Here is a 27,111-nt window from a genome sequence, read left to right as displayed (position 1 = left end):
TCTCCTCAGCTGTTATTGTCCCTACATTGAAGGGCTGCAGTGTCATTCCATTTCTGTTCTTTCATGACTTCAATCCCATGTGCTTTCCAAAGTCTATGCATATTGTTTTCTAGGAACTACAATACAATTTATCAAGACCAAGTTTACTTAGCAGCTAGCACAGGATAGTCTACTCTTATTTCCTGTTGAAATGCCAGGGTCCTAGAGCAAATTGGGATTGCAGTGCAGTCAAACAAAAAAAATGACATTTAGTCAAGTGGAACTCACTGCAAGGATCTGCAAAGTGTTCTGGGCCTCGTCCCTAGACTGCCACCTGCCAGACAGGAATGGTTATTTTCCTGGGCTTAGCTTAGATTCCCACTACTTTCCCCTGTCCCTATCCATGATTTCACTGAAGCTAATCTGGGTTTGCCTTGGCATTCTCCAAGTAAGATCCAAATCATATACCTTCTCCACTGTTTTTTCATGAATACCAAAGCTGCAAAATAAATATTGTTGGCATGTGTTGGCAAAGTGCTTTCATACTTGGATTCTTCATTAAATTACATACAACTTTAGTTATGAGTGTAATCCATTTGATACTGCTGACCCAAATTCCCCTGAGGAATGTTGCAATTCAGAATTGATATTTGCATCTGAGTCAACTCAGTAACATGTAAAATCACATCAAAGGTATAATCTGAAAAACACACTGTGTCAGAGTTATTCTGGGGGTTGAGACTACTGCAGAAATGTATTTCTGCTGCACTTTACAGCTCTTGGTATCTTATTTTTACCACTTTCTTAACTTACATGACATTGTGGTTATCTGTATCATGTCTCTGCAAACACCTTATGAGAACACTGGCCATCAGGAAGCAGAAGCACCTTTCTGAAACTCATCCACTCTTCTGAAATCATATTTCTCTTTCCTATCATGCTTCTTAATCATTCATCTTTTGCAATAAATTGTTGTATCTCTCCCTGTTAGAATTCTTTCCTTTCATTTATCATGTCCTGACTACCTTCTGCTTGAGAACAAGAATAAAATCCCAGCAGATTTCAGGAAGACTTTAATTCTCTTCCCTTCTCAGAATAAAGAAAACAAAGACCTCTGCTCAGAGAGTGTCTTTTTGTTTGGGAGGGTTTTGTTAGCTGATATGCTTGCTTTGGAGTGTGTGGGTTTTTTTGGGGGGGGGGGCTTGGGGGGTTTTTTTTGGGGGGGGGGTTTTGTGGTGTGGGTGTGGGGTGGGGTGTGGGTGTGTTTTTTTGTGTGTGCGCTTTGGCAACAGATGGGCTATTGGAAAGATGGAAGTACTGGTGTTGTGAATGTTAGTCTAATAAGTAGAGTTTCTGGATAAGGCAGCTTTTGAATTTTTTTTCTCAAGTCTAGTCATTATTTAATAGACTGCAGGGATCTTGGGATATTCTAGACAGAAAACAGTTTTATTGGCTCTGCAGAAGATTGGCTGAACAGTATAATGCATGAGTTTATGATTTCATTTAACCTTTGATCAAACTACCCAGATCCTCACTCTCCCATTAAGAGCAGATGCAGAGGCCATACAGAGAGGAAATAATCTTAAAACTGCTGCATACGTAACTCCTTTTTTCTTGTGTCATTGGAGACATAGGATTATCCCTGTGAAAGAGTTTGTAGATACAAAATTAATGACTTACGTAGCAATCTGTGAGAGGTAAAGATCAAGCCATGAATCTTGTTCATCTGTTTGTTGTCATTAGTTATCCCAAAGATCTTAAGAATAAAGGATGTAAGGAAAACAACAATGTCCTACTGTCTGAAATGAATCTTCTAATACAAACTTTCTAACAGTCTGTTTTCTAAGAATGCTTAGAAATACCACAGAAGATCTTCAAGAACAGGCCAGATAATATAGCTAAACTGACAGATAAATTTGATCCTGCTTTGGTGTTGGGAAATGAAATGGGTGACTTCTTGATGTCCCTTTTGGCCCTATTTTCTATAATCCTGAATTCCGAGACGTGTTTTCAGGGCTATTCTCTATCTGTAGATTTGTGAAGACCCTGTAGGATTACCTTTTTGGTAGTCCAAAAAAATTACCAAATTCAAGCATGAGAAAACATATACATGACTTGATCCATTCTTCCAAATGAATACCACATTAAGACATGCATTTCAGTATCCTGTCACTTTTCTTCTGGTTTGACTCATGCAGAATGAGGGCAGAGGAGTGTTGCTGAACACCTGATTGTTTCCTTGTCAATGGGAAGTGTGTGTAGGCAAATACTAATAGTGCTGGCTCAGCATTCTGAACTTACAGAAATAAAAAATAAATACTCAAGGCCAAATGAAGCTTTTGCATTTTTTTTTCCTTCAACTGGTAAATGCAAAATTATTTCTCCATAACTTATGTCTTGACAGATGATAATGAATGTGAAAATGCTACTCAGCCTTGTGGAGAGAATGCCAATTGCACAAACACTGTGGGAAGTTATTTCTGCATGTGTGCGCCTGGTTTCAAATCCAGCAATGGTCAACAAAGTTTTGTACCTAATGATGGAACCTCCTGTGTGGGTAAGTTATTAATGTCTGTCAGCTAGTTCTAAATTGTCACTCTTCATTTTGCTTCTATTAATTATAGCAATCTAGCAAGCTACCTTCAGATTTGTGAAGTTTGGAGTCTGGATATGGAATTCCTGTAATTCAGACTGTTACAGATTTAATATTCCAGTTCAGGCCTACATTTCTCACTCAAAACACTGTAACTGCCACTGACTTCAATAACACTTATCTTCATGCCATGTGTAATAGTATTAATCCACACGTCACAAATTTGGACAATGTAGAGTTAAGTTAAAACAGTAACACTCAATCCACTTATGCCACTGTTTCCCTGAATGAGGAGCAAGGTGGTCATATTCTAAAAACAGAGGAATGACAAAGTGCATTCATGTGGTTCTGGACCAGGAAAATTTACATATTTGACTTACTATGCTTCAAATATCTTTTGATTGGAGGCTTTGATTTGGATTTTTTTGGTAATTCTTTAAGTCTGATCAAAAGCAATGAGCAAGATCAGCAGTTATCCTACCTTCTGTGCCATCCATCAGGTTCTGTTTCCATGGCAGTTGGATGGATCATGTTCAAGATAACAGGGGAGGAAAAGTTCTTGGGAAAATATGATTTCTGAACAACTATGCAAGCCTTCAGGATTTCCTTTGAATGGAAGAACTGTAACTATTTTACTTTTCTCTCAAACACCTGAATCTTCTCTGTATGTTGTGGTAGTCCTCAGGGAATGGGAAAATGAGAAAAATCTATTGCCCTTTACACCTCTGTGCTGACTGTGTCTCATTCTAGGTATGTTTCCTGGGAGCTTGTGAGTGCTGACAACTTCTCTTCTTACTGCTCTTAATATCAGCAGAATGGCTGCATATTAAGCCAGAAAGTGATCTAATCAACACTTCTTGCCCTTTATTCACATCCATCTAAAAGAGCTCTGCTTTACCCAGGCACTATGAATCGTTCTTAAATTAGCTGGGATTGAGACTGTTAGCACACTGAGCACTGAGCTGTAAATATTCTCATGGTTCTTATCCAAGTGTGTTTTTTTTTTTTTTTTCCTGATTTTTGTCTTCAAAGTTATTTCTCTGATTGTTCCTTGAGTCGCTTTAGCTTCTAACCATTAGCTTTCTAATTTCTTATATTTTCCTCTTTACTCTATTGGACAGACTTATTCATTTTTATTTTTCGTGTCTCTCTCTTTTTCTTTCTCTCTTTTATTTATTTATTTTTTTTTTTTGCAAGTCTATATGGGAGACCTTGAGAGGTTCCAAAACTCACACTGAAATAGAAATAAAAAAATTACCTGTGGGCACCTCTTCTCATTAAACATGGGTTTACATGTTCTCATTTCATTAAACCTCTTCTCATTAAACATTACTTTACCAAGCAGTAAATCCAAAAGACAACCTTTTGATCCACAATTAATTTTCCACTTTATCTGCCAGATACACTGAGTACAAAGTATTATATTCTGGTTATCTGCTGCTACAGGTAGATGATATGATTTATACCAAAGTATCTGCCAGCAGTATATTCAGGTTGTGCTATACCCAGCTGAAGCAAACATCAAAGTTGCCATGATAATCATAGTGGAAGGTGCCCTGTACAAATTACATGACAGAGCTATGAAGCATCCATCTCGCACAAGTTTATATGTCCTAATTTTTTCCCTAATTCTACATTATCTTAAGTTTTCTTTGAGGTGTGTGTGTGTGTATATAATGTCAGTAAATATATATAACTTGTGTGTACGTATACATATAGTCAGTAAATGTAGAAAAATACAATGGTAGAAATGTGGAGAGTGCCATTATGCAACCTATTCATTTATAGACAAATGCCATCAAACCTATGTGGACTTGCAAGTGTTGGTGTATCATTGTGTGTGTGAGTCCATTGCAAACTCTGTGTGTATATATTTGTATATTTCTCTCCTTTTTGGATATTATATTAATCTTCCAAAAACAAAGTGAGTTATACTCACTTTGATATATCCAGAGTAACCCTGGATCCCGATACAACTTGAGGTATTAGCTCTAGGAAATGTCAGTTTTCCTTTACTCCAGCCAGCATGTTAACTCTTGAGTTTGAGGGTCAGCATTATTTCATTGTATTTTCACATGGAATAGGGGAAGAGATTGCAATGAAATATACAGAGAGGTAGAGCAAGAGAGTAGAAGAGGAGAGAGCAGAAAGAGAGAGAAAGGAAATGGAGAAGAAAAGAGAAATGCAGAGGTATGACATCCATGCCATTCTGCCCTTTCCAGAAAGAAGCTATTAGTGGTTTTCAGTTTTTTCTCAGCTGCTTCTGAGAATACTGGGAAGATGTCTCTTCTCCATCCTGTCCTTTTCTGTAATGGGAGAGTGTGGTAGTGAATGAGATACAATGTTATGCCACACTGCTAAATTTTTTACCTGTGCCATTCTTGGGCTTTTTCATTTCTACTTTGTATGCTGCTGCCTTCCACAGTATGGAGACACTGGGAGGCAACATCTAATCCTTTGCCATTAGACTTTCCAATCACTCACAAGCTACTAATAAGCAGACAGTATAATGTAGCTATCAGCTGTCTTGACTGACTGGTGAAGAATCAAAGCGATGTAGGTAAAATCCAGTAATTGGCAAGACTGAACATAATAACTGTTCTTAGTACCTGTATATTAATTGGAATTTCCTTGCCTGCTGCAGTAAATGAGGAATGACAAAGCACAAAAATAAAATAAAAGGTTATAAACCTATTTTCACACTAGCCTAAGTGGCATCAGTGATGCTGTTTTCTGATCAGCGCTATTATAAAAGCTTTAAAGTCCAACTCCAGGATTTGTTTTGAATATTTTACTAAGAGGCTGGTTTCTGGCAGAGCTGTGGCAAATGCTCTTCTGTTTAAAAAGCTGCTATCTGTCAACCTTTGCTCACGAGTCTTCTCTGTAAAGACAGCTCATGTAAGCTTTGGCAGCCCAGTCCTGCTCCCCCCCATAGATGAAGGTGGATGGTTTAAGATACCAGCCCCAAAGTTCCAGTCAAATTGGGTTGCTGAAAGCACTGACAGGCTGTTGTTCATGTGTGGTCCAACAATTGCGTAATCATTTAAAAAGGAATAACTGAAAAACGAAAAGAAACAAAAAACTACAGCTATTGCACAAATTTCAAAGCAGGAACTTAAAAGGAGCATTCTTGTTGACTGTCCTTGAAAGTCTCATTGATTTAAAAGGAGTATGAAGCTGATTAGTACCTCGCAAGATCAGGCATGTTGCTTCTTAATTTTGTCATCCAGGAGATTTTTTTTCTGTAGGAAACAGTAAGTTAGATAGGCATGATACGGACTTATTTCATATGGACAACTGCCGAAAGTCTATTTGCATATACTCAATAGAGTGCCTCTATTAAATAGCCATCCTATTGCCAGAGATGTGACTTGATGCTTCAGTTTCTGCTGTTGTTTTGGATAATCCTACTTCTCATTAAAATCTACATTAATATGTGACATAATTACAAAAAAGAAGGGTAATTTGTGTAAATGCCCAATAACGACAAACAAATGATTTATCAAACTAGGTTCATGAAAAGCAAATGATCATAATAATCATAATTTTGAAATACTTGCAACAGTAAATGACATGACAACCTGATGCTTAGCAATGATAATCTGGAATATATTCAAATATATATTTATAAATCATTTTAAGTTTTAGTAAAGCTTGCTGTCATTTATTGGTGGTTTAGTTCTGTACTACATACAGAATATCTTGTTAAGATGTATACGTCCTCAGTGTAGCTGACAAAGAAATCACTGGCATAAGGCTGATGTGTGTTCTTGCTATGCAAACTGGTATTGTCATGTTTTTCACCCTTTGCACTTCAATTCAATCAGAGCTTGACTGTGTTACATTGAGTTATACAACAGGGCACTGAGAGGCACCTACTTGTTTCAAAAAGAGCTTTACAGTTTACTGGTTTGAGAGGTTATTTAAATGCCAAGAGGTTATTTAAATGCCAAGAGTAGGAACTTTGGCCTTATGTCTTTAAATGACGGCATTTAATTATGAATTAACATTCATAATGTAATAGTGTAGCACTGTATCTTTTTTTTTCCCCCTCTTTTTCGCCACTTTTGCCAGATTCATTGATGTATAATACAGTTAACACCATAACTATGACATGACTATGACTGTTGAGGTCACAGAAACTATACAAATATGGATAATGCAAATCTCAGTTCATTGAAGAAGCAAAACTACAGTTCTGGGTGTTAAATAGGGAATCAAACTACCATTTTATTGCAGATGAAAATCATTTAACCATATGAAGAGCAGAGATGGCAGTGTTTAGAGTGGCAAGTGGGATGGAGACCTACCTCCCCTCCTTGCCCTCACTGTGCCAGCATCTGAACTGCTTTTCAACTGGAGCTTCTGAACCACCCATTTAAAATGCAGCTTCTCAGGTGTAAATGGAAGCCACTGCTCAGTGAGGCAAAGAGGAATGTAAAAGATAGGGGTGAAACTTCAGCCATCTCTTTAACCCCTACGAAGGCCTCTAGCATTACAAACAGAAGAAAGGAAGCTGGAGAATGAAGTATAGAACACCAAAAAAGTGTATGGATGCAGAAGTTGTTGGGATGTACCATTAAAAGTTTAAATTCTGTTTACAGTTGCCCCAATTAAAAGAAAGAAGAAAAAAGAAAAAGAAAGCTTTAATTTGATTATGTAAGGAGGTTGTCTTGCCATTAATAAAGAATATTCTACTTAATTTATCAAAATGCTGTGAAAAAGGTGGAGGGACCCTCAGGCCTCCTTCAGACATCTTTCTATATTCCCTAGATATATCCACAGACATGCAGTATATATTTTTATTCCTCTGTGCTTTTCCACATTTCTCATACATTATTGCTTATTTTTTTGTCTTATCCCATACCCAAAACCACCAACAATCTTGTGTCAAAATAAGGGTACAAAAATGATTCTGTATGCTAAAGGTGCATTTCCAACCCCCTATATCTATTTTTTTAGTTTTGTTCTTAAATCCCTTCTGGCTGCACAAAGCCCTCCTGTCAATTCAGCTCGCTATTCGCCTCCAATAATCAGTGCATTAGGCCTGCTTTTGCCCCGTTTCTCTCTCAAATTAATTGTCATCCCACTTCATCCTGTTCCTTTAAAGCTACTCATATTTCATTTCTTCATTCTTCAGTTCTTTTTTTCAGATATACCTATCCCAAACCTGTTCACTTTTTTTTGACTCCTTTCCAGCACAGCATTTCACAGCCCATTACTCTGTTCTTCAGAGTTCTTTGGTATTTTTCCCAGTTTACTTTCTCCAGTGAATCTATTGAGTTATTTGATCTCTATCTTCAGCCAAACAAATTATGCAAACTATTCCCCACTCCAGCCAAGGAGTTAGTGCCCTACCCCCCTAAACTGATCAATTCATGAATTCCTTTATTGGAATTCATCATTTTTACGTGTAGACTGTGTCCCACCCAGTTACTGAACCTATCTACCTAACAGCAAATTATTTAGAAGGACAAAAGCTATTTTAGGGAAATGTAATTTAACTGTGGATTAAAAAAAAAAAAAAAAAAAAAAAAAAAAAAAAAAAAAAAAAAAAAAGACTTGCCAAGTACTTTAAAGGGCATAGAGCTTAAATCTTAGATTAACCAGATGGGTAGAATGATCTTTTGAAGCATCTTTTTAAGGCTGTGACTTAAAAGAAAAGGCTGCAGTTTTCTTTCTCTTTTCTAACTGAATAGTAAGGCTGAGAAAATCTATTTAGTCTAATCTCTAGAAAATGGATTTCAGATGATTTGCATCATGCCGAGTATTTTGTTATGACAAAATTAATATTTAAACTCATGCTTTTAAAACATGAACAATGCAATATTATATAGTAATAAAAGTGATGGTATAAAAATATTATCAATTATGATTTATCCTGTTAATTCCTACGTAACATAATTGGCAGATGTTTTGCCATTAAGTTTGCCTTTCTAGTTTTTGCCTTTTTTTCTTCCATGAAATTTTATTGTGAAATTGCTTGCAGTGTGCAGGGCTATTATCAACAAAGCAGCAAGGTGTTAGTCTGTAAATACTTAATAAAAAAATCAATTTCTTACGATATTTGCAGATGTAGATGAGTGCAGCAAGGAAGGAACTGTTGCCTGTGGAGATCATGCAAAATGTGAAAATGTGGATGGAGGGTATAACTGCGCCTGTAAGGAAGGTTATCAACCATCCTCAGGAAAATTGCAGTTTAAGCCAAATGATGGCACTTCCTGCCAAGGTACATGATATTATAAAGGTTTATGTGTTATTATAGAGCTACATCTTCTGAGAAACCCACCAGTGTCTCTTTATCTTCAGTTAGATTAATCAGCAAGACATGAAAAGAGGCAAGGCAGTCACAGCTACGTTTCCTCAGAATAGAATGTTTTTATAAATGTATCTTTGCTAAACAGTGTGATGAAATCCATTCTGAAAAATGGATACCTCCTCATAGCTGTTCAGATGCATGTGCCACTCTGTAAAGTCAAACCTTCTCTTAACTACCCTGGTAGAAGTCCCAAGAAAAGGGGTCAAACTCTACCAAAGACATAATAAAAATATTCTAGTCCAGTTCAGTGGTGTTTCAGTATTGTACAAACAGTGTCTGTGCTCAAGATAAGGTCTTTGTAGTTGAAGTTTGAGATTGGAGTGCTGCATTTTATGCGCATAAATTCAGAATGCTGGTGGTTTGGGGGATTAGTTAAAGAAGGGCTTTTAATATGAGCATATATTGACTATTGAATTAAAATAATCATTTTCTTTTTAATTTCTACAGAAAATCCAAAGGCCAAGTGTGAGTTATACAAAGACTGTATAACTGAACATATTAATAGAACATTAGCTGGAGTAAGTGGCATTGGTTTATAGATTAATTTGCAAATCCTTTAATTGTTTCTGTTTGAAACTGTTATTTCAATTATAATAGTTCTTAAGGAGCTTTTAACAAATGCTTCAAGCATACAATTGAACTTAAGAATGTTTACAGAAGTCTTTTTAATAATTCCAAATTATGTGAAATCGGTTATGTGTTCAAATCACGGTAATAACTTGCTGGGAATGTGTGTGTTGTATTTCTAGCGAAGTAAGTCACGATGCTTGAAAAATTCAGAAGTGTGGTAATCACTCAACAGTTTCTGTAATTTCTGAAGTTATACATTGCTGCATTTACTGATGTGCAATTACTTGCTTGTTCAGAGTGAAAGCCAGAAAAAAGTAATGTAAACAAGTGACAAATAGAAAGTGGAACAATAGTATCTTGGGATAGCAGTATATTTAAATCCTCAAAGAACAGTATATAAAGTGGCACATACTTACAGACCCAAAGACTCAGGATTGAAGATTTTTTTCACTAGAAGCACAGATTTCCTGAAGAAAATTAAATGAATTCACTATTCATTAGTCCACAACTATAGTGATGTCTAATTTAGAAGGATAGATGAAACATACACATGAATAAATTAAACCGATTGTGTATTTTTGCATTTTGTATTAAGCAGCTTGCCTTAATTACCAGATTCAGAAAGATTTTAATTTAAATGCTTTTGTCTACCTAGTGCAAGATATAGATTTTATTAACATGCTTTCTATATTAAGGTATAATATAATGCATTATATTAACTTTCTTACTGTGTTTGTATACAAAGATGTGGTGAATACCACAACAGGTTTTTTTTTAACTATATTGTTGAACTAAAATCAAAGTAAAAAATCCAAATATCTCAATTTTATATAAATAATGGTGTGTCAGACTTTAGCCCATTTATTAGCCTGGGTTGTAGTTCTATTCAGATATAATCGTAGAGGAAGCAAAACCTACAATAGCTGTTCAGCAGCAGTGACCACATATCTTACCAAATCAACTGCTCATTTTTTTGGGATGGATAAAATCTCATTAGAGTTCAGCATTATGGAGTATGAATTCTTACCTAATTCAGCCATGACATTGAAACCTGCAATCTAGGCCAAACAGTTCATCTACATCTTACTTTCTCTAGCCTATTACTAATTACTTTAAGCTAATTACTTTATGTAAGTAAATTTTGTAGTTCATAAACTTTAAGCAGTAAGGGTGAAGCATAGAGTAGGGTTGCACTAATCTACATGTTTTATAAACTGCATTTGCCAAAAAATCCAAACAAAATAAATAAATGCTGCCCCTCTTCAACTCCCACCACTTCAACCAAAATTTAACAGAAGAGAGTCGATTGAATTGCTGTATTATTGATATTTAATTATTTTTGCAAAATACGTGGCAGAACATTTACTAGTACACTCTACAGCATTATGATAAATAAAATTGAGCTTTAGAAGTTAAAAAAAAAATAGGAAAAAAAGGTCGTGCTATCATTTATTTTTTTACCATAGTTCACTAGTCTTATCAGTCATGTCTTCTTTTTGAGTAACTCCATTACTTTACATGTAGATCTGTTCAGTCAAATAGTGCCTCTTTTTATGCATAAGCATCTCAAAAGATAGTATGTTACTGGTAATTCACAGAAATCATTCATTTGCATTGGGTTTCCTCTTCCACTTACAGAAATTATTTGTGGCTTTACTTACAATTTGTATTTTTCAGATTAGTCATTTAAAAACACCTCTGGAGATGCTGCAAGAAATTAATAAGAATACTTTAGGACCACTTTTACCTGTAGATGTGATTTCATATGTAGAAGCATTATCTTATTCTTCACTGAATACCATGCATTACTCAGTTCCTGACAATGAAGCACTTCGTAATACAACTATTAATGTGAGTGGATCAAGCCTTAAAATTAGTTTTTTCTTCTTTTACAAGTAAGGTATGATTCTAATGCTTAAAAATATTCTTTTATTTACAGGTTTTGGTTAACACTGTGAACAATTTTTTACAAAAAGACAAAATTACAGTCTGGGAAGCTCTTCCTATAGATAACCAAAGAATGAGTCTGACTAAACTGATGCATACTGCAGAACAAGCAACACTTCTCATGTCACAGAACATCAAAAAGACAACACAGCTAGATGCTAATGCAAGTGACATAGGTAAGATAAAGAAAATTAATCTAAGGAATACTTCAGATGTGAATTACACTGAAGAGTTTTTCAGCACAATTATAATGATTAGAAGTGGTGTTATATAAAACACATAGGTGTTAATTTGTATGAGTTTCATAACTAACACCTGACGCTCAGTGTAGGTATCATAGTTGTCAAAAATTGAACATTTGAGCCTCAAGAAAATGAATGGGAGGCTGTGGGAAGTTGCGCTTTCAGATTCTCTTTCAATCTCTCACAGCCACACTGTCATAGTGAATCCTCTTATGCATATAATACTCAGGATATTTTTATGCATATAAAAACAGCAACAGAATGAAAATCAGATTTGTGCTATAAACCTTTTTTGTTTTTGTTTTGTTTTGGGTTTTTTTGGTCCAGTGAAAGCATTGCAAATTAACTCAGAATAAGACTGAACTTTGTGAGTCTGATCTTGTGAGGCCTTATTTTCAGAGAAGTTTCTGGTTTTCAGAGAGCTTTCAGAGGAGGAAAATTGGGTAGTCTCCACTGCACCATTTGGCTTCCTACCATCTCCCTGCATACTGGTGTCTTCACACCAATTCCTACCAGTTTTCCTATGACAGAAACAGGTTTACTTTTCCTTCAATGGATGCAGTGTAGGACTAGTAGTAATCATTTTTGAAAATCCTACTCTAACAAAGCATTGCTGATTCCTTTGGCAATTGCCACTCATTCAGTTTTGTTCTTCCAAATGTACCCAAACTCTATCTGACCTGATTTCTTTTTTACACTCAGTCTATTCCTTCACTAGCTCTGCTAGTCCTGTCAATTTGCTATTTTATAAGACCAGCTGATGAGAAAAGTTCCTCCTTTGGTCCTGAGGAAGATCAAGTGATCTGTTCCTTCCTCAACTTTCTGAAATTAAATTAGCAAAACTGATGGAAAAATAGGGATTTGTTCTATATCAGAAACTCCGCAGAAGCAGATTTATTTTAGTTCAGAGTACTTCTGGTTTTGCAGCAGATCCAGCATGGTGGGAGGAACTCATTGAAAAGCCCCTCTTCTTCCCCGCTCGTCTCTGAAGACAGTGACAGTTTTGGACATGAAGCTGAGGCCTTAAAGTTGAAGAAGAAAGAGAAGTGTCTAGTGCTGTCCTCAGTGATAGCAGACACACCAGTCTGTGTATCTGTTTTTGTTCCATAATTTGCAAAATTTGAAAACTTGAGCTTCTAAGAGCTCTGCTCCAGACTGCTGGCCCCAAGCACTTTTTTTTCACTTTTTATTTTTCCCCCCCTATTATTGCTCAGCATTAATATATTCTCCACAGGGTAAATGTGTGTCCCACATCTATTTTGCCACAAGACCTATGGAATTACCTCTCTCTCTCTCCCTCTCTCCCTCTCTCTCCTCTCTCACTGCTTTTTATGGTGCAAGTTCTCAAATTATGAGCTTTTCAAAACTCCGGCTTCAAGAACTATTTCTTATGTCCTGACAAACGTTTTCTGACAGCTGGTCTACTGAATAGCTCATATTATTTTTGTGTGCTGTGCTATAAGCAATGCAGATGGTTTAGCTTAGTGATGCTCCTCCATCAGTCAAGTTTTAGATTTGTTTGTTACTGTTTTGTTTTGTTTTTAAAAAAAGGCCTGATTGACTTTTTTTGTTCCCACCATGGTGATTGAAACTCAGCACTATAATGAACCAAGTAAAGAGTTCAATGTCCTCTAATGTATTTTTTGTCCTGAGGGGTGATGCTTGCTTGTTTGCTTTTTGACAACACACATCATTATTTCATGGTGCAATGTGCATTTGGTAGCTTGGATAGATAACTATAAAATATACACTTTTCAAAAATTGGCTTTTATCAAATGCTACTATGCAGTAGAGAATTTTATCCTTTGCTTTTTATAATTGTGATTTGTGGTCTCTTTCAGAAATGCATTTTTAATAAAGCAATAGCTCTTCCCAAAGTAACCTACATTTTTCTTTCCAGTGCCTAATTTAATGCAAGGTAAATAAAAGACTATATTTTTCATGGAAAGAGTAAAAAGTATGAGAGCAAAATGTATGCATGAAAATAACAAAATCTAGAGGTTTAAGCAAGCATGCTATATTAATAGCATTTTTCTTGAAATATTTGGCATAATGATATATTCTTAAAATTTACAGTAATTATGCAATCCAATAGCACATTTATTAACCCAACTGTAAATTATGTTAGATTGTAATGGAGCTGTGATTTGTACAGTATTTTTCTTCTTTTGCAGCACTCAAGATTTTTGCTTTTGATTCACACCACATGAAACACATTCACCCTCATGTATACACAGGAGGAGATTATATAAAGATCTCTCCAAAAAAGAAAGAGGAATCTCATCCTAATGGTAAGAAAAAATGATTAGAGTGTAAGGGGGGTTAACAAACACCTTGGATAGACCTGTGCTAGATCTGTACCCACTAGTAAAAATAAAATGTGCGGTTTGCAGTCTGAGCAAGCTGCAGTTCTGCTACCTACAGAGGAGTCAAGGCATTTTTACCACCCTTTCACCTACCCCTTTATTGGCTCAGCACTAATATTGCTGTTCTTATTTCCAGTGGTGCAATGAGCCAGAGGTTCGGTATTTCAGTGCCTCTAATTTTACCCATTTTTACCTGAATACAGCCCTTTTTTAATCTGTGTTGAACAATCTGCCATAAAGGTATTAATATAGCAAAGACTGCATCTGCAAACCTAAACTGTCCCACAAAAAATATCAACTCTGTTCCAGATAGGTTTATATTTGGTAGCTCTACTACATTAAGTTATTAAAATCCAGAGATAAGCCAGGTATAATAGAACATCTAGGCTGACCACAAGGCCCACAGAAATGAACAGAGGTATAAAAGAATAAGCTCCCTGTTACCCATCACGTGTGTCTCCTACAAACCAAAACCATCAGAACTATAGATACGTCTTAGGTCGTACTAGGTGTCTGTTGGACCAGTCACCCACTGCAGCTATGGGGAATGTGCTGCCTAGTGCCCTCTGGGACGAGGGAACAACAGGGTGACGCTGGTGTCGGTAGAGAGAGGACAAATATCTTCAATGTGAAATCTCATACAGGCCTGAGCTACCTTCGACTGCCAACCACGTGTTGTCTCCCAGTATAATTTCTTGTTTTCTGAGATGGGAAGTGCCCAAGTGAAAACACTGGGAGGCATCATGCTCTTATCTAAATTACTTTTATCCAGTTTAAATACCGGATACTGGCACCAAAGGCTTTATCCTTTTCTCAGCCGTAGATCTTCTGTGTGACTCCAGAGCAGCCCATTCATCTCTCTGTGTCACTCTGCGCCTTCAAAAATTGGTGCATCTTCTCTGTTTAGAAAGCAGGTCATTAAGGCAAGAACATATATTCTTCAGTACCCAAAACAGTACCAAAAACAACAGAGCCCAGATCTTGACTTGGACCTCAGAGCATTACCAAAATGGCCAAAAGCTGTCATCATTCCTTCGCTGAAAGAAAAAATCTGGTTGAAAAAACAGCTCCAGAATTAACCAACCTAATTTTGAAAACAGAAAATATTTTCTTAAATCTTAACCATTCAGCTAATTGACAGTTAATCCAATGCCTATCAATTAACCTTAAGCCTTTACCGGGAAAAAAAGCACTAAATTTTTTCAAATCATGGCTACATCCTAAACTACTATTGCTTTCTTTTTCCTTATATGTATTCCAGTCTGGTTCCAGTGTAATGGAGCTCAAGGCAAGCCATGTACTTTAGAGAGGCCAAGTATTTACCTCAGGTCTTAGCCATTTTAGTTTACGAGACCTGACACCACATGTGCAGCCAACTGCAGTACAGCAGCAAGCATATATTGCTCTAGAAAAAATATATATGCATATATCTAATTAGAATTTCCAGTGTGAACACACATTTTTAATTCTAAGGGCAGTTACATTGTTTTAAATAAAGCTATATTTCATTGTCTGTAAAACATTTTTATAAGTATTTCACAAAGATTCCATCTGTTTTGCATATTTTATGCAATAGCAGTAACAATGTCTAATTGTTTATTGTTTCCTTAATGTCTTCAATTTTGTTCTTCTATAAAAAAAAAACCACAAACTACTAAACATGGTCTGTTTGATTGATAGGCACCGTTGCAGTTGTCTTTCTGCGATATAGCAACATTGGTTCTTTGCTTTCATCGCCTAAAAACCGCTCCTCGAAAGATAGTTCAGAACAGAGACAGACAGTAAGCTCATCAGTTATAGCTGTTGCAATTAGCTCAAATCCACCTACACTCTATGAGCTTGAGAAAATAACATTTACCTTAAAGTATACCAAGGTAAGGTGGTTTTTTTTTTATTATTATTATCAACTTCAAATAAAAGGAAAACAGTAGCGATTCACTTGATGTAATGTAACCATACCTGCAGGGTATGATATGTTGAGACATAATTCCATTGTGTGCTGATACGAGTTTAATCTAATTAGAGAAAAAAATGACAATCTCAAACGTGGCACCATACATGTAATATACTAAATACGATGCTACTGGACTAAAGGAAGGGCAGCAATTACATCTTTGCTGGGTTGCTGTATGAACAAAATGTTACTTGAATCAGAGACTATTACAGTATCCTGACTATTCTGTATTTAGGTGGGTTTTCAAATACTTTATCAGATGGCTAAAACTACATACCTAAAAGGATGAAGAAACGTTTCAAGTTACGCACTGTCTGCAGCAAAGAAGTAATAGCAGGACCTACAGTATAACAACTTTGTTATTCTGAAACTTGTACACATTACTTTAAAACTGAGAGTTTTGCTTCCAGTGTACAATACAGATTTTCCTGGCTTCACTTGCATGTGAAGAATCATGTTACCTGGCACAAAGATCTGATCTGAAACATCAACAAAGTGATTCTGTATAAGGAGGTGGGCAGTGGGACATTGGGGAACGTGTTAACCTTGGTTATCTAGCTTTTAAATTTGCCACATCTTGTAATACTGGAGATAGAGATCACCTTTATCTATATACGCATATATTTGTACAAAACCTAATACAGCAGGGACCTGATCTCTGACTAATGTTTGTAAACACTGTCAGTAATAAATAATATTAGAGGTCTTATCCATTATGCTCATTGCACCTGATATACCAGGTGTGATATGACCCTGACTTTCTCCCAGATTACTTCATAAAATGCACAGGGTAAGTCTTAATTTTTGAATCATTCAGTTGGAAGAGACTATCAGCAGAGTAGGCAATGTGGCTGTAACCTTGAGGTTCAGTCCATTTTTTAGCAGGTGCATGGGCATATATAACAATGTTTTCAGTAGCTAAAAAATTCCAACTTTTGTGAGTGCCAAAAGGGTTCAGTAATCCGATTAGCCTGCATGTTTGGTTGGATGTTAGCTGTGTGAATAAAGTTTTCCATCCTGAGCCATGTTTTAATTGCCTGGAATAGGCCTTGCAGAATGTGTTTTTTGTTTCCCAGCCTTCCAATGGAAACATACAATTTTTAATGAATTGTTCTGGCTAGTGTAAGAAAGTCTCTAGATGGGAAATATCCTGCCTTTTGCCATCAGTAAAACATCTTGTTTCTGTTCCAGACTGCAGATAAAGATATTAAATGTGCATTTTGGAACTACTCAGCAGACACAATGAATGGCAACTGGGCTACAGAAGGCTGTGAGCTGACACATTCCAACACCACTCACATCTCATGCAAATGCAATCATCTGACTCATTTTGCTGTTTTGATGTCCTCAGGTGGCTCTGTTGTAAGTGCTATTTTAATTTAGTGTTTTACTTGATACTTTCTTCCATCTTCATTGTTTTTTATTTCAGCGCAACTGATATACTTTTCCCTCTTTAGGTTGTGTCTTTTTTTCGTGTTCGGCAAACACACAATTTATTGTGCACAGGGCAAACAAAATTCCTCCCATATGTGTTTGAATTTCCTTATGTCCTTTACTGCAGTATTACAGGGCAGTGATGCAGCAAAGGATCTGGTTCCAAATACACAGTCTGCTGTGCTTATTTTTGGTGCATTGCTTTTAATTTTAAATTCTACCATGGGATTTAATTGGCATTCATTGGTGGTCAGCAACCATATGGCCCAGAATTTCTCTCTCAGAAAGCTTTATCACCCATTTGTCTTACCTTGGCATCTAAAAACCCCCTTAAATCCTCTCCTGAGAGTTTGCACTAGCAATGTTAGAAAAGCATAGAGCAACAGTAAGCAGGATGGAGTTTATGACCATTAAAGCATGGACCCTCATGACCATCACAGAATCATGAAAATAACCACTTAGTTTGTGTCTTTCCTATAGTAAGAGGCCCCGTAGATTTCCAGGATCTATGTGGGGACCTGCAGGAGCTGGGATCTTGCCTCAGGAGGCAGCTATTTAAGGTATCGGAATTGACAGCAAGCCAAATATTAGCACGAATGCACCGTATTGAGACAGTTCTCCCACACTGTGAATTTCATGCTGACAGAGGCTGTTTCCTGGTTGCTAAATAGCATCCTAAATCTTCGTTTCAAATTTAAGAGTTTTGTAGGTATTTATGTAGTTATCTTAAAAAGGGAGGAGGGGGGCAAGATAATATCTGGTCCCTTATTTAGAAAATATATGTAGATACATTTTAGGGTCATCTGAATCCTGCCGTTATGCTGGTGCGTAGTCACGTATTTCAGAGATTCTTTTTGAGAATAACAAGTAGCAAATGTAGCCTGTGTTCCTACACAGAAAATATGCACACTCAATCATTAAAAACAGACTGTGTTTTCTGGAGGATGTTCGTGTTATATATCTGGAACTAGCTTTTGTTTGATGGGATTGGTATTTCAGTGTCTTGTTGTGATCATGTTGCAAATTTGGTAAGACGGTTATTCAGTTTAGTTTATCTAAGTCAGCGCTGTGATATGTCCTCTTTTATTAGAAAATGTTCATGTCAGATGAATATATGTCCTAATGCCACTGTATTTGTCATTCACTAAAATGATCTGATTTTTAAAATCATATTAGGAGATACTAATGTTAATATAAAGTTTTGCTAAGAAATAACACATCACAAAATTCAGGAGCAGTAATGTATACAGCTCATTCCTAATTTCCCCTAGAATTATATCTGCTTCACAAAAAACAATACTTCTTAGATTATCCAAAGTGTACATTTGCACTGAAACTCTACAAACAGGTTTGATTAATATATTATACAAAAAAAGAAATAACTGTATTATAAAATGAAGTCTTTCTTGAGAAGGTACAGAGCTATTCTTTTAAATATTATATTATAATTTTCCCCCAGGGTGTTACGAATTATAATATTCTTACAAGAATCACTCAGCTAGGAATAATTATTTCATTGATTTGCCTCTCCATGTGCATTTTTACATTCTGGTTCTTCAGTGAAATTCAAAGCACTAGAACGACAATTCACAAAAACCTCTGCTGCAGCCTTTTCCTGGCAGAACTTATTTTTCTGGTTGGAATTAATATGAACAATAATAAGGTGGGTAATTTTTACTTGTTGCATCTTGATTTGTGTTGTAAAGTAAATAGTGTAAGATACTCTATTCCATCTGTCTGTAATATTTCTTAGTGTCAGCATGAGTATTTTAGTGACACTGACTTCCTAGTCTAGTAATGAGAAACATAAAATGGACATGTGACAGTATTTAAAAACACGGACCATCTTCTTAACTCATCTAAATTGACGCTCTTCCATTGATTTCCCTTGAGCTTTGTCACTTTAAGACTGTTGTCTCAGTGTGTGTGACACTTTCACTTTTCGTATTTGTATGCTACAGAAAGCAATGTTGATGGCTCAGTGGATAATGATTTTCTTAAAAATCAGACATTAGCCTGTTGGCTGGAAGACTTTTCAGTTTTAAATCTAAGGTCTTGATCTCTTCCTGTCACTTTTTATACAAGTAGGACTGTTGATTTTCTCATCTCAGGAATATTATAGTCCACCAAGGTACATTCTGCCTAATTAAAATGTTTCAGGTAAACATGGCATTCTTCACATTTTGCCCTAAATTACTAGTTAACATTCCTGTGTACTTTGCCTAACATGGCTAAATCTAAGAAGGGGCTGAAGTAATCATAGAATGGTAAGGTTGGAAGGGACCTCTGGAGATCATCTAGTCCAACCTTCAGCATAGCCCGTACAGGGATTGAACCCACGACCTTGGCATTAGCAGCACCATGCTCTAACCAACTGAGCTAAACCTGCAATCTCTTTATACCTCTAAATGTTCTGAGAAAACTTCATTAATCACTGTTTATGAAAAACCTACGCCTTCTGTGGTGAAACATAATATAGAAATGTGAAATATTTAATATTATGTTTCAGATTAGTTTTAGGAAATTAAATTATGCATGGATTATCCAGAAGATACTATAAATGGCTGAATAGGATTTTAAATTACTTGAAAAAATATAAGCTGCAATCCCCGAGACAGCACTCCAGTATTGATTAATTGAGGAATATAATTTTATAAATATTTTGTAGTAAGAAAGTTCTTTTAGAAATGATTGCTTGCTCTGTCATTTTGTGTTATGAAAATCATAAAAATACACTCTAAGTCAGCAAAGCCTATAGACTACTCAGCTGTAACTATAGGGTCAACATTTATTGATCCTTACAACGGACATAATGTCCATTTATTTATGCAGCTTATCTTGGAAGGCATACACCAACATGTGTCCTAATTTTAAAAGTTGAATGTAGTCTGCTCATTTTACCAGTTGCTACAGAAAACATTAATGAACAAGGATGCCTGTATGTATAGACCAAATTCTTACCAACCAGGCTTATGTCTGGGCTGTTGGACCACCACTGTATCATCACTAGATTGCGCTGCATATCCTGTAATATTAATAGAGGCATATTAATAAAATTATGACTCTTGCTTTTTCTGATTGACTTTCTAGCTCTTCTGTTCAATCACTGCTGGGTTACTCCATTATTTCCTTCTAGCTGCTTTTGCATGGATGTGCATTGAAGGCATTCACCTCTACCTTATAGTCGTGGGTGTCATCTACAACAAAGGATTTTTACACAAGAATTTCTATGTCTTTGGCTACGTCAGTCCAGCTGTGGTAGTTGGAATCTCTGCCGCCCTAGGATACAAGTATTACGGCACTACAGAAGTGTAAGTTGCTGGTTTTGTGTCCAAAGCACATATAAAGATGCAATAGTCACAGCAGTCCGGTGTATTTCAAGACATTTTGTGCTGTTTACTTTTCAGATGTTGGCTCAGCACAAAGAATAACTTTATATGGAGTTTTATAGGACCAGCATGTCTAATAATTCTTGTAAGTATAATTTTCCTTTTTTATTGTAGTACATAAAACCAATAATAAAAGGTGTTTAATAATCACCCACCCATTGCCAGCATAGCTGTGAACGCTAATTATAGGGCAGAATTGGCTAATTTAGACCCTTTTATAGTGTCTCTAAATTATTTATATGCTGTACATCTAAATACTTCACCAGCCTGAAAAATGAACGTTTGACAAAAAAACTCTATGTCACATCAGAGCTTTTTTTCTTCCTTGCTTTCCTTTAACCCCATGGTTTGAGAAATTTTGTGAAGCATTTTTAGCTTTTAAGAAGTAGCATCTTCGTATGTCATTGGCATCTCAGCATGGCTCAGCAGGCGGTGTACAGAGATGCAATCCCAGCAGACAGATAATCTGTTTTTTTCAAATGTTGTGTGACTTAATCTCTTATCAGTGATCGGTCATCTTTGTAAGATTAGACTGTCATCTTTATAGTTTTATCATTCGTGTGTACCCTGTCATCATCAAAGCTATTTTAAACTAAATTGCGACGTCAGAGAAAAGAACCCGCTATTTCACACGGGCAGACAAGTCAAGTATTGATAGCCCTATTTTAGCTTGACGAGGGCCTTTTTAATTCTTATTGGAAGTGGTTTCAAACCTGAAAATTTGGCAGGTATTATATGTTCCTTTCTGAATCAAGACATTTTTGGTGCCTCAAGAGCATTTCTAAGTGCTGTAAAGTTTAACAAACCATTCCAACTGTAATGGGCGTTATTCTGTATGACTAGCTTGACAGTGATCTGGCAATAGCTGGAGCTAACAGGAGAAGAAGATACAATGGTGAGGCCTCGTGACATCTCTGGTCAAGTCAGTTAAAATCCTTTGTTGCTGTCTTAGCTATTTGGTGATAAATGTGAGGATTTCTAACAGGAAAAAGTGGCAGTGCCTAATGCAGGAAAGGTGACAACAAAACAGTTTTATTTGAGTGGATTAGCCATTTCAAAGTTGAATGGAGTATCAGGTATAATTTTGTTACAGTTCTACCCCAAATTTCTACTGTAGATTGGGAACAGGCTGGGAGCAGACTGCCTAGCGCCACCACAGCATGAAGCCTCCCTACGTCAGCTCAGCTGACCTTGAGCAAGGCAAGCCACTGCCACCTCCACAGCTCTCTGGTGAGCAGTCCTAGGGTCAGATGGTCTTTTCAGCTGACAGGCTACTGCAGTGACAGTAAATAATGGGGAAAGACTGTTTTTTACTGGAAAATTCTTAGACTTCCTGGGTTTATGTTGCAGATTTCCTTTCCTCTTTGTGCCTTATCTTTCTTCCATGAAAGCTGGGATTTCAGGTGAAATGCATCACTGCACTGTTAGTATAGGAAAGCTCTGTTATCAAAATATACAAAATGGCCATAATTTATCGGTAACCATGTTCTCAGGTCCAGCTGAATTGTGCTTGATGCAGGATCTCAGGCAGACAGTACAAAGGCAGAGCAGGTCTGCACTGGCTTTGATATAGGTCTAGTTGACCGCAGAGGCACATCCTACAGGCTGTGAGGCCCGTAGCTGTTCTTTGAGCACTCCACATCTTGCAATCTCCTAAAATTAAAAGTAGAGGTGATAGAAGTTCATACAGGCCCAGTGCAGCAATGAATTCCTCCTACAGAAAAGAGTAACAGCCAGCAAGTTCCTTCTACATTCCAGCTCCTTTGCTACACAGTGTGGCTGAAGCTGGACAGGAAATAGTCCTGCAGTAGTTTTACTGTATTTACTTTTATTATGAAAGTAATTTGTGATAATTCATTTTCAGAATATTCTTATGCATTGATCATTGTCTCCTCATGATTGTACGCGCAGGCACTACTACACACAGGAGGAAATGCACTCTGCCTTCAGTGAGCTGGTTAGGCTGCCGCGAGATTTTCTGGGAGTGCAGATTGTTTGGCTGATGGGCTGATAGCAAACTGAAGCATGAAACGCAGTAGGAAGTTTTCAAAGCAGGGAGCTAGTTAATTTGCTCATACCTATACAGATTATTCTCCAAGGAAAATATGGCAAATCTTATGAAAATAGGTACTGACCTTAGAAGATGAAGTTGGTGCTAAATGTCTGCTCTCTAGAAGGCATGCTGGAGGCATTAATTCTATTTCCATTGTCCAGCCTGCCTATTTAGTACATTAGATGAGCAATATATAACAAAGTTTAATCTTTGTCCAAAGCAGTGCCAATCAGGAAGACTTTTTAATTACAGAAATCTATCTCTTTCCAAGATTCCTACCCTACACATAGCTAACTGAAGCAAAAAATTGTCCTAATTAGGCACTCTGGAAAGAAAATGTTATTTTTGTTCTGAGATAACTAGATAATTGAGCACTGTAACCCTTATATACTAAACCACAAATCCTGGCAGCTTCAAGCTTGCCTTTAATCCTGAGCTTCATGTATGAATAGCATTGAGCTTGCAGGTTTTCCAAGATAGCCTGGAGAGTTTGGATATCAAATCTCTGGAGAGCAGCTCACCAGAAATCTGATTCTTGCCCCAAAACATTAAATTCACTGTCAGTACAAAAGCCCGTGTGCCCAAATGGTACTTCCAGTTTCCGTGAATGGGGCCCTGGGAGACTTATGGTTTGGATTATATCATAATATGCCTTTGAGACAATATGTAAAGATTAAGAACAGAACAGGTTCTGTACCAGTGGATTCTCTGCTTCTAGGCACATTGTTTCAAACACATCCTTGGGCTTTAAATCTGCAATAATAATAGTGAAGCATAAGGAGCTCAAGCGTTTATCAGGAGTACAAACTATGTTCTCTGATTGCCTAAGGAGTACCACTACTTCTGAAAGTGTTTGCTTATTAATATTAAGGTTCTATTAGAATTCTTCAGAGTAAAGCAGTGGCCTTATTGATCCCATCTAAAAAATATTATTATTATTAGATTGGTGACTGTACATGAAAAGAAGTAGGTCAGAAGCTCTTTAGATTGAGTTAGTGAAGAAAAGGCATTTTAAACCTTTGTAAAGCAAGCTGTAAGCTGAAGATAATTTCCATAACTTATTTCCTCCTCCTGATACTTGTAATCTTTAGAACCACAACCATTTTAGCTAAAACTGTGCAGTAGATTAGATCAAAGCATACAAGTATGCAGAAATTATTTATAACAAGTGTTTAAACTTTTTATTAGAAAAGTGAGTTTAGCACCAGGTTTAAGGGACAAACATTCACACATACCACAACCCATGCCTGACTGAGGCAAGTACAAATATAAGCTCCGGAGATAAAAAGTATGAAAATGAAAAAAAATCCCTAGAACATTTTCTTTTGTTTTGTAATACACTCTTACAATAATAATCTCTCTGTAATAGCAAGTGTGTAGAATGGAAATAAGCATTTGTGTGCAGGCTTGCGGTTTTGATGAGTGTATAATGTTAGCCAAGCAGCCACTCCTCCTTTCTGCCAGGCCCCCGCACCTCTGACATGGCAGGCAGCTCCATGTGCAGAGGGCACAGACCTGTGTCAGGGCTTTATTCTGCACTGCTGAAGTTAATGGGAACTTTGTCTTTTGACTTTGCTGAACACAGGATAAGTCCCTTTTCTCTCACCTGTGGTGGACAACACCTGCAGGACACGTAGTACTTGCCCAACTGGCTGTAAAACTATTAACACTATCCTTACCCAAAGCCTATAAGCCAGTGAAAGGAAATTTCAGAAGAGGATCACTGCTGCTCCAAGTGCAGCTATATAGAATCCTTTAATACATCTCTCTCCCAGGACCTTCACTTATTAAGTCTGTTTAGTTGAACTTTGTGGAGTAAGCTCAATGGGGACCAGAATAACATGATTTGCGCCTTTACAGTATTGATAGATACTTGCCTGTTCTACCTTCTGTCGCTGCCTCTCTGAAATTGGTATCCCCTCTGTGAGGAACCAGGCCTTGGACGTGTGACGCGTTGCAATGTTAACAAGTGCAAATTGTTGTTTAACCATGTAAATCTACCAGTACCATTTATTGAGACCACCTCCGTAATAATAAAATACAGACTTGCTCTTTGACACTGGAACATTTCCAAAATTGCACGCCCTCCAAATAATCCTGTCTGTGCCTTTTATCCAAACATCCTGGTGCTGTACAGTGCGGAGATTGCTACTGCATGCTCTTCCTTGTTTCACTCCTCTAATATGTGTTTCCAGGGACCTTGAAGGAGTCTGGCTTGGATTCAGGCTCCAGTTTCTTGAAACAATTGGTAATTGTTGGTAATTGTAGTGTTTGCAACTACAAAAATGGCTTATAAATGGACCCTGCAATTTGCAGAGCATTCTTGTAAACCTGACTTGGAACATACAGGCCAAGAATAGTTCTTGGGAGAGGTGTCCTTAGAAAAGCCAGGTTCTTTTTGTTAAGTATTCCTGTATGGGAATGTAATGAATAATCAACTGTAAAGCAAAAATATTCTAAGAATTGCAGTGACTGATTAACCATACTGTTTTGAACTTCCCATGTATAAATGAATGGATGAATGAATAATATATACAGATTGCAGTTGCACAATACAAAAGAAGTGACATATGAGTGATGAAAGCAGGCTAACAGTAGAGTAATGCTTTTCATTAAGGAACTGCCTGCATATTCATTAGAGCTAGCCGAATACTTAAAAAATATATTCATCAGATAATTTATTTGATGAATTTTACCATTATTTGTCAAATAATTTATTCAACAAAAAAAGGTAAAATTAATGGAATAGTTCATTCGTCAAATCTTATTAGACAGCTCTAAGACTTACTCAGTTCTGTACATTTAGACTGATTCAGGATTAGTAATACTGTTGCAATCAATGTGGAAAAATTTCCAGGCAAATCCATTACTCTGCTGTTTTCTCATATGCTCAAGAATTTCATGTACTTAATACTGTAATCTAGGCCATTCAGACCGAACATCTTTCTTGTAAAAAAAAATAAATAAAAAATAAATAAAAAGTAAATATTCAAAGATTTTAAGCAAAAGTTTTACACTTTCCCAGACTTCAATACTGAGCATGATCTAACAGTCTATTGCTCCCATTTAAAGAAAAAAGAAAGAGCCCTTCTGGAGTCAGTCACACCACATTGCTGTAATCAGGTACACTCTCTCTGAAGGCTCATTCACATCTTTATGGCTGTTCTTTGATATAGAAGTTCATGTTCATTACTCTTGCTTTCTAAGGAGCCCCCTGAAAAAGTCCATTGACCTCCAGGCTCTGTCATAATGAACTTTGCCACCATCTCATACTTTTTACTTAATCTTTAGTCTTTGGAAAGTTCTTTTTTTTCCCCTATAGGTTACTTGGGGTAAATATCTAGTTACGTTTCTTAGATAGATGTGCAAAGTACACTCTGGACTGTTTAGAGTATGTTTTTCAGAAAATAAGCTGGTTTAACCATTTTTTACATCTACTCTTGTTCCTCAGTCTGCCTTTCTAATGGAAATAAATTTCCTGCAGGCACAGCAACAGCTTTATTTTTCTTTATAAAAGAATAATAGTCCCCTTCTCATTAGCCCCTCTGTGACTTCAGTTAAAGGTGTCTCCATTGCATTGCTTTTGCCGATGTGGATAAGGTGGAAATAATTAATTTCACAGTGGCAGTTAACATTATAACATTGGTTGAAACAGATTAGTTCAAACTACAATGTTGTTAGGCAACCAACACTACCTGCTGTGCTAAACAATCACCGAGTCTGAAAGTGTTAGCCCCATTTTGTGGACAAAAATCAGCTTTAATCTCCAAGTCAGAGCTTCCATACTGCCGTATCAATGGATGCAGTTTCTCAGCAAGACCAGGAGTTTTATGTGAAAGCAAGGTTTTTTCTTGTTTCCCTCTGCTCTTGAAAACTGTCATTAATGCCTCTGTTCCAAAGTCCCTGGAAGTATTGGGAAAAAGAGGTCATTAGTATAGGAACAAATAGGAACAATGTAAGGCCAAAAATCCTTGGGGGATTTTCCTGATAAAGGTAAAAAACATTAGCTTAACTAGTAGCATTACAGGAAAAAAACATGTAAAAAGGTCTCCTTGCCCCTTCTATGCCACCGTTCCGTCAGATTCACTGAAAGGACCTTAGACTTCAACACTCAAATGTCCTCCATCGTCAAGGGTGAAACAAGCAGAAAGAGATAGTGAGGCACGCAGGTGCAAACTGCCCGTGCAGATTTCCTGAGACGTCCCACAGCTCAGATCAGGTCAATGTCCCAGTCATCCTTCTTTTTCTAATGAGATAAACTGTGC

General features: G+C 36.8%; 1 protein-coding gene across 2 annotated transcripts in view; it reads left to right on the top strand.

Annotated features, from left to right (window-relative positions):
• Positions 1-27,111, top strand: part of ADGRL4 (adhesion G protein-coupled receptor L4) — a 78,635-nt gene that overhangs the window by 37,713 nt on the left and 13,811 nt on the right. The window contains exons 3-13 of one of the 2 annotated variants that reach the window (XM_062580905.1): positions 2,384-2,536; positions 8,646-8,801; positions 9,339-9,409; positions 11,139-11,312; positions 11,401-11,584; positions 13,825-13,941; positions 15,697-15,890; positions 17,162-17,332; positions 18,864-19,067; positions 20,495-20,715; positions 20,812-20,878. In XM_062580905.1, the coding sequence (XP_062436889.1) occupies positions 2,384-2,536; positions 8,646-8,801; positions 9,339-9,409; positions 11,139-11,312; positions 11,401-11,584; positions 13,825-13,941; positions 15,697-15,890; positions 17,162-17,332; positions 18,864-19,067; positions 20,495-20,715; positions 20,812-20,878 (1,712 nt within the window). Of the gene's footprint in view, positions 1-2,383; positions 2,537-8,645; positions 8,802-9,338; positions 9,410-11,138; positions 11,313-11,400; positions 11,585-13,824; positions 13,942-15,696; positions 15,891-17,161; positions 17,333-18,863; positions 19,068-20,494; positions 20,716-20,811; positions 20,879-27,111 lie in introns of those variants that run through there. The other variant, XM_062580906.1, reaches the window with a different exon arrangement.

This window comes from Rhea pennata, chromosome 8 (assembly GCF_028389875.1).
Source record: "Rhea pennata isolate bPtePen1 chromosome 8, bPtePen1.pri, whole genome shotgun sequence".
Lineage (NCBI taxonomy): Eukaryota > Metazoa > Chordata > Aves > Rheiformes > Rheidae > Rhea > Rhea pennata.
This window is presented reverse-complemented; position numbering and strand designations above follow the sequence as displayed.